General features: G+C 46.3%; 1 protein-coding gene across 2 annotated transcripts in view; it reads left to right on the top strand.

Annotated features, from left to right (window-relative positions):
- Positions 1 to 6,765, top strand: part of SMAD2 (SMAD family member 2) — a 50,882-nt gene extending 44,117 nt beyond the window's left edge. For both annotated transcript variants that reach the window (XM_004702975.3, XM_004702973.2), the window contains one exon: positions 4,567 to 6,765. In XM_004702975.3, the coding sequence (XP_004703032.1) occupies positions 4,567 to 4,690 (124 nt within the window). In that variant the 3' untranslated portion in view covers positions 4,691 to 6,765. The remainder of the gene's footprint in view (positions 1 to 4,566) is intronic.
- The last annotated feature ends 4,484 nt before the right edge of the window (positions 6,766 to 11,249 follow it).

Here is an 11,249-nt window from a genome sequence, read left to right as displayed (position 1 = left end):
CACACACACACACACACCATTTTATTGGCACATAATCCACATGTCATGCAATTCAATCGTCCGATCATACCAAGAATAATCGTGCAATCTTTATCACCATCAATTTTAGAACGTAGCCCCCCCAATGATGAAAACACTTTTAAGATGGGTTGGGCAATCACATTCAGTTCTCGTGCTCCCTCCGCCTCCCAGCTTCAGTGTTGACTCCTGGAATCTCCTCCCTCTCATCTCCAAAAACCCTTGTGTCAGTTTTTATCTGTGCATCCACTATTTTGTTTCACGGACTGATAGCCCACCAGGACAAAAATGAAATACAGTGGAAAGGATAAAACAATAGTAATGTAAAGTTAAAGACGCAAACAATGAGTAAGACAGAAAAAAACCACCATCAATATTTGAAAATCCAGGGAAGAAGTTTTTGTCATGGTATAACCTTGCACCTGGAGCAAATTCCGGTTGAGTCCAGAAGGGAGGAAAACTGACCAAATATCAAGTTTGATCCAGAGTAGTCCGGCTTACATCGATCAATGTTTGACAGTAGGGCTGTTCCAGACCTTTGCCTGTGGCTAGAGAGGATCTGCCAGTGGCTTAATCTGACTAGATAATCTGCGGATGGGTTTTGGGTGCCCACTGTCCTCCATAGCCTTCCACGCATTGGGTGTTCACAATTTCAGCTCTGATACTTATCCCTTTGTCATATTTGACTTTTGTTATTGTCATGTTTGGATCAAACTGGTTGGTGTGCTTTTTCCATGTGGACTTAGTTGACTCCTTGCTTAGATGGCTGCTTGTTTGAATACAATGTAGGCTATCAGTCTTTTTTTTTTTTTTCTTTCATTCCTGGATCAAGATTTTTATTAGGGTTTAAAAAGTTGTGCTTCTCTAATTCTGTCTTTAAAAAAAAAAATCATTTTATTGGACTCGTACAACTCTTTATATCCATCCATCCGTCCATCCATTGTGTTAAGCACAATTGTACATTTGTTGCCATCATCATTCTCAAAATATTCACTTTCTACTTGAGGCCTTGGTATCAGCTCCTCATTCCCCACCCCCACCCCCCCATGAACCCTTGATAATTTATAAATTATTATTTTGTCGTGTCTTACATTGTCCGACGTCTCCCTTCACCCACTTTTCTGTTGTCTGTCCCCCAGGGAGGGGGTGATATGTAGAACTTTGTGATTGGATCCCCCTCTCTCCTCCACCTTCCCCTTGTCACTGGTATTGCCACTCTCACCACTGGCCCTGAGAGCCTCATCTGTCCTGGATTCCCAGTGTTTCCAGTTCCTATTGTTCCTATGGACCTGCTCTGGTCTACAGGCTGTCAGGCTTTCTGAGAGCCGATAGCCCCATCTTCCTCGTGCACAGTGGCTGTCGGTTGAAACCAGCACACCCATCACCACCACCAGGGCTTGCTCTTTCAGGGTCGTCATAACCTTGACACCATGGCTTGTTCCAGTAGCAAATTGGGCCTCAGACCTGACTGTTTCAAAATTAGACCACAGGTTGGATTCGCCATTAAAGAAAGGGAAGGCTTCTTCAGCTTACTGAAAAGTGGGACTATGAAATACTTACTCCAGCTGTTTGTACTCTGAGTATCTGTTTAAGGAAATGCTCGGGTCATATTGTTTCATCCCACAGTTTGGGTTTGATTCCTTATCTTTAGAAAGTTCTCTGAGGCACGTGACTTCCGAGGCAGTGAGGTATGCGCTCTGTTTGTTGAATACGTGCATAAAAATGAGTTTTACTCTATTACCCTATCACGAAGGTTTGGCCCTATTTTTTTCTAAGTAATATTGGTAGATGAGTTTATTTTATGAGCTTGCTGTAGCGCTCTTTTTTTTTTTTTGTAGCGCTCTTTTGTTTCAATTATTTCCCTTTTAAGGTGAGTGCTGAAAGCTGTTTTCCTTTGGACTTTTCATTGACCTGAATTGATATTAAAATTAAAGTCAGATGGCAATATCTGATGCGGGATTTTAGGCCCACTTTTTTGTTGTTCTTCAGAAAGTTCCAAGCGCACTGCCATCAAGTTGATTCTGCCTCATGAGAGACCCTATAGAACAGGGTAGAATGGCCCCTGTGGGTTTCCAAGACCCTAATTCTTTACAGGAGTAGAAAGCCTCATCTTTCTCCTTTACCAAAAGGCAGCTTGTTGCAGATCTGGTAGGATAGAGTGTCAGAGGTGTGTTCTCCCTGAGTGTGATGTCCCGTAGTGTGCACTGCCTCAGAGAGCAGTGTTCGTAGCCAGTATTGTTTGACTTTATGCAGTTACATAGTTGTACATCTTTAAATCAAAACGTCTGGCGCCAGCATATCGGTGAAGGGTGCACAGAGAGCGATCATAAACTATGCCTTTCATGGCATCCAGCACTAAGGAACTAGACACAGGTTAGCTCCTGAAACTTCTCCACTGACTGTAAAGCCATTTTGAGTATCTAACAATCCGGAAATGTGCAAGGGAAAGTAAAAAAATATTGCTGCAAAGTCACAGAACTCTTCACTAAACAAAACAAATCAAGAGGTAGAGGTATTGTCTCAAGGTGACTCTTTCTAGGTCTCCACACTTCTGAGGATGATGCTCCCCTGTCTATAACCCTCCCCCAAGGAGTTCTGGGTTCGCCCAATGTGCAGCTTTGGCATCAGTGAGGAACGGAAGTTACGTTCCTTTGAAGTGGTCTTGAGTTGGGGAACCGGTCTAAAGGACTGAGCTGGAGGGTGGGTGGGGAAGACTTCCCAGCGAAATTCTTGTGGGACAGCAGTTATTACCCTCAAGAAATGTACAGGTCCATTGTCGAGGTGAGAAAGGATAACACGGGTCAACGTGTAGAGCGTGCTAAGTGCAGCTTATGGTATGTAGACACACACAGTATCTACAGGGAGCAAGGCTCTGAGTCTGTACTGTCCGTTCCTTTAGCACTGTTCTGTGATGATCCGTGCGCCGTTTGTCTGGAGAGCAGCCTATGTCAGGCGAGGCAGGAAACACCGGTGAGGAATGGGGAAGGAAATAAGGCAGGGAAGGCAGCCAGTACCGTAATGGAGCTGCCTGCCACCATGGGTGGTCATGGGAGCTTGCTCCTTCAGGGAAATCTCTGCAAGTGGTATAAGTCCACAGAATTATCCTGCCCGGGAAGGGTGTGCTGTGCAATGCCAAGTCACAGGTCGCTGGTTGAGGACGACTCTCGAGGTAGTATGGTAATTCCTTGGCACACGTAGCCTGCTGTGTATGTGGGCTGAGCAGAGATTTCAGGTCCCTTCGATTGGACATTGGCCAGAGCCACAGAGGAATTTGAGCGGCTAAGTGGGGCACTGACACCATCTGCTAGGGAAAGCCACGTCCTTGGAAATGCAGCGTTGAGCCCTACTAGGTACGTGTGCTCAGAAAGGAACAGGTAGCTGTGGCATTCTGTTGGTGGTGTTGGAAGGACTGTCACGTTGAAGAAGCACACTGACTTACTGATTTGTCCTGCCTAGCAAATAAGACAACTGAAACCAGTGCAGGGGAGTGACAGGAAGTCCCTGCACAATTGTGAGTTCCTAGGGACTAGCCCAAGTTGCTCACGGACTAGAGGAGTGGATTCAAACCCAGAAGGATGAGGCTAACAGGGATGTTATTCATAGGGTCTGTGGGAGAAGGTTGAACACTGTATGTTCTGTGTTTCTTAAGCCAGGTGATCACAGGCCCTGGGTGGCTAAGGGCATCCTGGTGTGCACCTCTTGTTCTGGCCTAATTATTCATAGTGCCTGCTTTCTCTGAAGAGTGTCGCATGTTTGGGTGCTAAAGAGTAGAGTCACCCCACAAATCAGCTTTTAGGGTTGCAATGGTGGTTTCATGGTAGAATTCTCAACTTCCACGTGGACATTTCAGGTTTGGTTGCACGCACGCACGCCAGCCATCTTCAGGTAAGGCTGCTATGTTGCTATGGGGCTGACTAGGTTTCATCTGTGCTTTCAGGCTAAGGCCAAGAAAGAAAGATCTGGCGATCGCCTTCCTAAAAACCAACCAGTGAGAACCCATCACAGCGATCTACTTCTTTGTCCACAGAGGCTGTGCACACTGGGAGCTGCCTGAATGGCATCCAGTAGCAGTCACCAACAGTTTAATTCTAGAGGAAATGCTTTTAGAAATTGTTTTTTAAAAGACTTGAACAAGTTTGTTGTAATTTAAGAAAAAGACATCCCCCCAAATTCCAGCCGCCCCCTCAAATAATAATACTCAAACTGAATGCTTTTAAAATGAATTTAGGTTTAGTAGATAGGATCTTTTAATTTTTCTGAGTTCAAGGCGTGGTGGTGCTTTGGGCTAAGTGTTGGCCTGCTAATTGCTAGGTCAGCAGTTCAAACCCATCAGTTACTCCTTTGAGGGAGAAAAATGCAGCTGTCTGCTCCTTTAACGATGTATATTTCTCAGAGCCCTAATAGGGTCTCGGGGAGTTGGAATTGACTTACTGGCAGTAGGGTTTTTTGGTTTGTTTGTTTAATGCATGTACCTAGACATAGCTAAGAGTTGTATATTTTCTTGTGTTCTGCTAAGAGTTGTATATTTTCTTGTGTTCTTTCCAACAGAAGGCAGACGGTCACGAGCACGCCTTGCTGGATTGAACTCCATCTGAACGGACCTCTGCAGTGGTTGGACAAAGTGTTAACTCAGATGGGCTCCCCGTCAGTGCGCTGCTCAAGCATGTCGTAAAGCTTCACCAATCAAGTCCCCTCCAAAGACTTCTCATGTCACAACTCTTCTGTCCGAGTATGTGTGTGTGGTCCCCGTGGACTGTTTGCGATCCAAAAATCCAAGAGAGAAAACAGCACTTGAGGTCTCCTCAGTGAAAGCACCTTGTGGAACCCGTTTCCTAGATTCGGATATTAGACGGGAAGATTCATGTCTAGAAATACCCTCCCAGACCAGGAGCAAGAGCTGATTTTAACGACTTGCTGGTGTCTTCTTGGGCATAAAACTTGAGTGTCCCAAAGGTTTATTATTAACAGCAGTAGCAATGTGTACAGGGGATGTATCATGATCAGTATCACAGTATTGTGCTGTTTCTATACATTTTTAGTTTGCATAAATTTAGGGGGGTGTGCGTGTGTGCGCGTGCTCTGTGTGCGTGCTGCTTCTTGTTTTAGGCAAACCTTTATAATGTTACAGTACCTAATCTGTTACTCCCATGTCTCCGTTATTTTTGTGTCTTTTTTAATATATAATATATATCAAGATTTTCAAATGATCATTTAGGAGCAGATTTTCCTTGTAGAAAAACTAAAATTTTTTGCCTTTTACCAAAAATAAACTAGTGGGGGAAGAAAAGTGGATTAACTTTTGAAATCCTTGACCTTAAACGTGTTCACTGGGGCTTAACCATTGGTTCTTTGTTTGTCTGCTGACGGCTAAAACTTCATTGTGGAAACTGTATTGAAGATCTTCCCAGGCCTCTTCTCCATGCCCACTGAGGCCTCCCCAACCAACGGAGCCTGGCCCCTGCCTCCAGGCTCAGTCGCACCGTGCTGCTGGCTGAAGTTGCTCCTGGGCTGCAGTAAATACACAGAGTTGTTCCCCTGGCCCGTTGACCACATTCTAACTGGCAATAGCTCCTTGTGTAAACCATAGCCGTCTATTGCCTGTCCTCCTTCACACCCAGGAAAAACGCAGGTGGCAGTGCCATTACTTTCAGGGATATACCCAAATTACCTCCACATAGAAAGCCCATCGAAAAATCTAACTTCTCCTTTTACAGCACGTGTTTAAAAATATCCCAGCCGCGGACCCTCTGCTCTCTGATTTGAGCAGTTTCATTGGAATTCCGTTTCTATCTCCCAGGTTGCATTAGGAAGCGGGCATTAGGTAAATGTCATTGCTTCTGCAAAATGCCTAGAGAAGTGTGATGGGACTGTGGTCAGCAGATAAAGGGCCGTCTGTCTTCAGAATGTGATGTTCGTGATTTACACAGTCCATGTCAGGTTGTTCAAGTACGAACTTCTAATGAAAACACAACACGGGAAGAGAAGCAGTTGAGCAAGTTTGTCAGCTAGTACTTCTCTGCAGTCTGAGTTTGGTCTTTGAACCAGCCCCAACCCCCCACAGGGCTGACAGTTTCTGTACTGACTGCCCTGTGGTGAAAGGGAGCTCCAGACAGAGTTGCCCGTTGGGTTGTGCAGCAAACGGGAGGTGAATGCATTGCTATTTACCTTGAAGGGAGATCTTTGCCTCTTGCTCTTTGAAACCAGACTCACTGGTCTTTATAGGTTGTCATTTTCAGTATTTTGAGCATTTGATTATTTCCTATTGGATGCTGCCCATGTTCCTGTATTTGTATGTTTAAGTATTCATAAAGATTTGACAAGATTTTTTTCCCTATTCATTCAAAAAATATATTGTGTATCTACTTGTGCCAGGCACTTCTTTAGAAAAGGGTGAACGGGACGCATGGGGCCTCTCCCTCGGCGGAGTCTGCAGCCCCTGTCACCCTTCACCACCGTCCTTGTCTGCAGGAGACACAAGGGGCCTGTGGTTGAGCTTCACAGAGGGGTGCTTCTGAGAGGAACCTTGTAGACGGCCTCCTCGAGGAAGTGAGGCGGGCCAGAGCTGAGAGAGGGAGGGAGAGAGAGATGCACGAGGATAGTACCAGATTTGTTTTTTAAAGGAAACCCACAGTTAGGTATTAAATGCTTCATACAGATACTTCTTCATGGATCCAACTGTAAGAAGCAGACTGGTTCTATCATTAACAAGAGGTGGCCTTATTTTCCAATACATTGCTTCATAGCTCACTCCTTTTTCTTCTTCCTTAAACCCTCGTTGGCCAGATCTGGTCCGTGCACCAGGTCAATCAATACCACTTGATTTGTCAACCCCTTCTTTAAGTTAGCCACAGCGACTACTACTGCCCCTCTCTCATGGTTAGTCTGAGTATAGGTGCTTCTACCCTTGGACCCCACCCCCTGGAGGGAGCCAGCACGGCCCCTGCCCCCTGTGGCAGTCTTTCTGTCCTTGGAACAGTTGGGGGAACAAGGGACAGCTCAGTAAGTGGTCCATGGTCCTGGCAGTTGCCCCACCCCCCACCCCTGTTGGTCACCTTAAGCCAAGCAGTGTCAGCTCTTAACCTTCCAATACTGGGCACCTCCCTACTGGCTGGAGGGGGTGGTTCTGTCCACCGTGAGGGCAGGACTCAAGTCGGCCTCCTCGCTGTGGTGGTCCTAGTTGTATGCATGTGTTTGTTTGGTTTTTAATGAGGTACTCGTATTACATTTGATTTTCTCTACCATGGCCTAATTTGTATTACTTTTATTTTTTACCCCATCACTATTTTTTTTTAATCGTTTTCTTAGGGGCTCATACAACTCTTATCACAATCCATACATACATCAATTGTGTAAAGCGCATTTGTACATTCGTTGCCCTCGTCAGTCTCAAAACATTTGCTCTCCACTTAAGCCCCTGGCATCAGGTCCTCATTTGTTTCCCTTCCCTCCCTGCTCCCCCCTCCCTCATGAACCCTTGATAATTTATAAATTATTATTTTGTCATATCTTGCCCTGTCCGACGTCTCCCTTCACCCACTTTTCTGTTGTCTGTCCCCCAGGGAGGAGGTCACATGTTGATCCTTGTAATTGGTTCTCCCTTTCTAACCCACCCTCCCTCCATCCTCCCAATATCGCCACTCATGCCACTGGTCCTGAAGGGATCGTCTGTCCTGGATTCCCTGTGTTTCCAGTTCCTATCTGTACCAGTGTACATCCTCTGGTCCAGCCGGATTTGTAAGGTAGAATTGGGATCATGATAGTGGGGGCAGGGTGTGGGTAGGAAACATTTAGGAACTAGAGGAAAGTTGTATGTTTCATCATTGCTACATCGCACCCTGACTGGCTCGTCTCCTCCCCGAGACCCTTCTGTAAGGGGACCCCATCACTCTTTATGAGGGGTTGGTTTTGCTCTTCTGATCGGGTCTCCCCTCTGTTGAATGTTGTCTTCATTGAAATTCGCAACGTTACTTTGGATTCGTCCTGGACCGTGCTGGGATTTTCTCCGTTTCATGACATGAGAACAGAAGGGCCATGCATGCTGTCCCCTGCGTAGGACGGGGCTGGTTTTCAGAGTAAGGCTGCCTCACCTTGATGATGGTGGTGTGGGCTGTGGGAGGGTGGGGCCCTCACAGACTTGGGTCTAACCAGGGATGGCTTCATTTTCATTCAGCACTGGAGTGTCAGCTACGAGTTTTTTAGGGGGAAAAAGAAGTAAACATTGTTTTAGTTTGGATTTTTAAAAGCCTTTGAAAAGTCTTTCATGGCGTTAAAACGAGGAAATAGAACTGGACTGGGCCAACTTTCTTGAATACCACCAACTGTGGACTATATTTCGGAGGGCCTTTTCCCTGGCTAGGTTTGAATTAGACGGATAGGACATTATGATACATACGTTAATTCAAGAAACACTCAATGACGCTTTTTCTCCAGCCAGCCACCGTGGTAGATGTTGAGTACTAAAAAGATGAGTGGAAGAGCTTGCTGCTCTCCCGCTGTGCTCGGTCCGGCTTGTCTAACTTCCTCTAGCCCTCAGGACCTACTTGCCAGAAGCTCTGCAGCCTAATTTTACCTAAGAGCTAAATGTACTTTTTCTGTACCCTTACTTTGTATTCCAAATACATAGTTGCAAATTGCTGAATATTCTAGCTTTTGCTCGCTGTTTAGTGTAACCTTAAGCCCTAGCTAGTTGTGCTTCGTTTGTCTCTTTTTAAAAGAAACTGTCAAGTGGTTCTTTGTTAAAAAGACATTTTCCTCCCTTGATTTGTGCCTTCATTGCCATGTCCATCGAGGTCCACGTTGTAGGTGAGGGTCCAGACACCCCCTCCTGGGAGTTCAATCTCATGAAAAGAGGCCGTACAGGAGGCTCAACACGATGGCAGAGAAACGGAATGGAGACGTGGGCACTTTTCTGAGAAGTTTTTGATGTCTCTACCTGTGCCAAACTCCATCCAAAAATACCTTTCAGAGTCTTCTGTCCTGATTCTAAAATCTAAATACTTGGAGCATTTACTCCCTTCTAGGGACCTACCCTCCTGGTGTGAGAAGATGGGTGATGTGATGGTGGGGAATGAAAGGACACAGGCAGTTCGTGTAGTCTAGCCAAACCACCCATGGCCATGGGCCTCCCAGATTCGGTGCATCGAGAAACCAGAGACGTAACCCACTGTCTTCACGCGCTTTCCTCCGTCCCCTTCACCTTCCTCGACTGCATTTCTTCCTCCTCCCCTTCTGACAAGCGTCCGACGGTCGGTCACCCCATGCGTTGCCTGGGAGGAAGGTGCACTTCACGCTCAGACTCCCATGCTCAGGAGGTCGTTGCTTTCAGCATGCTCTCTGCGATCTTTCGGGCTGTATTTTAAAATGGCGGGCTGCAGCCAACGATGGCCCTCTGTCACTAGCCTTCTTTCCATTGCGGGGCTTACTGAGTGTTGTAAGCAGTGTGGTCGAGAGTAATGATGGGGGGGGGCGGGGCAGTCCCCAAGGGCAGTCTGCAGCCTGCTGGAGAGTTTCTGCTGTGTCCTATCAAGTTGTCATGGCTTGGGGTCGTGGTTTTTGGGGGGGCATGAGTGGAATGCTGGTCTTAGGAGCATGTCTCAACCGAGAAATGTGAGCCACACTACACAACCCCCATGACAGCTTGGATGCTAAGCATTTGTCTAGTGCGTTCTCCTAGTTTCTTGAATAGGAGCTGTTGTAGCTACCTTTATATAGTGCGACACTGCCTCAAATCTTTGTGGTAGGAAGTCAAGTAAGCGCTATCTGAATCATAGCTATAAAGCCTTGGTGGTGGTGGTGTAGCATGTTGAGCTGCTAACCTCAGGGTTAGCAGTTCAAAACCACTAGCTATTCCACAGGCGAAAGATGAGGCCTTCTACTCCCATAAAGAGTTACAGTCTCAGAAACCCACAGGGGCCTTTCTAACCTGTTCCATAGGGTCAGTGTGTGTCAGCATTGACTCAGTAGCAGAGAGTTTTGAGTATTCATTACAGAAAAGCTAACAGGAAAGGGGTGTGTGTGTCATTTTGGCAGTTTTGGTTTATTCATTTGTTTAAATCTTTGGCCCCAGTAAAAAATTAGGCAACTTGACAACTGAGAAGCATCGTGAGAATTTGTTAACATCAAGTAAAACTCTCCCACGGATCCTACCACTGTGTGTCTGTATAGACCCTGTGTTCCCCGGGAGGACCTTAGTTAGGATGCATTTTTGTGGGGGGATGTCAGATTGCCCTTCCTGTGTTTTGCATCCAGGTGGAGGACCGCTGTGTAAGACACTCTGAAGGGCTCCCACCAAGTCAAGTCACGTTGTGTACTGAAGGGCTCTCTGCAGGTGGTCTGCCCCTACTGGACTAGCTTGGACAGCAAGCGGGGATCCTCCCAGGTTCTTTGGGCCAAACTCCTGGGAGATCTGACCAGAGTACATTAGCAGAGTTACCCTCGTGGCCATTGGTTTGCTGCCCTCAGCTCCATGATGGGGTTTCCAATTCCACCATTGTTTATACGGAAAGGCTCCTTGGAAGACCGCGGATGGGAGGGAAATGGCGTTTTTTAACTACACAGAGGACTTCGCATGTTCTCCCAAATCATGAACAAACACCACCCACCCCCAAATGTTACTCGTTTTTCCAGGCGTTTTGAGGTGGGGGTTGGCCTTTGGTGGACTTTGAATTTTAAGTTAGCAGAGATGATAATATACTGACCAAACAATGAAAGTCACCATACTGATTTAAGAACAGAAATGAAATTTTAGAAATACAAAAATACTTTCACTTGATATTTCTAATTTGTGCCCAACTTTTCTCCCCTCTCCCTGTGGCTTCATGGTTTGGGGCTGTTACCTTGCCACATTTCTCACTGTTTATTAAGCTTTACTGTTGCTATCGTGTGATGTCTGTAGGCACAGGCGTCTTACTGAAAGGCTCTCCCTTCTCCTAAGAGAGCCTTTCTCAGCGAGTCTCTAAGAAAGGATCTCTCTGTCCCCCGCCCTTGTCCTTCACAATCTCGAGGAGCTCAAACTGGAAGCCATTTGGGTGCAAAAGACCGGGGTTCTTCTAGTCACTCTGTGTACCTGCCGTAAGAATGCACCCCTTCGTTCATGTCGCTGATAGAGACAGGTGACGCTGGGAGAAATAACTACCACGTGTTTAGCAAGTCAGGTCATGTGTAGACTGCATTTTAACAACCCTCTTGGTTGGCAAATCCAGGTTGGGCATTTCTTAGACCAACTTTACCTC

This window comes from Echinops telfairi, unplaced genomic scaffold (genome assembly GCF_000313985.2).
Source record: "Echinops telfairi isolate 266 unplaced genomic scaffold, ASM31398v2 ScPeMD7_7400;HRSCAF=8409, whole genome shotgun sequence".
In the NCBI taxonomy this organism is placed as follows: Eukaryota; Metazoa; Chordata; class Mammalia; order Afrosoricida; family Tenrecidae; genus Echinops; species Echinops telfairi.
This window is presented reverse-complemented; position numbering and strand designations above follow the sequence as displayed.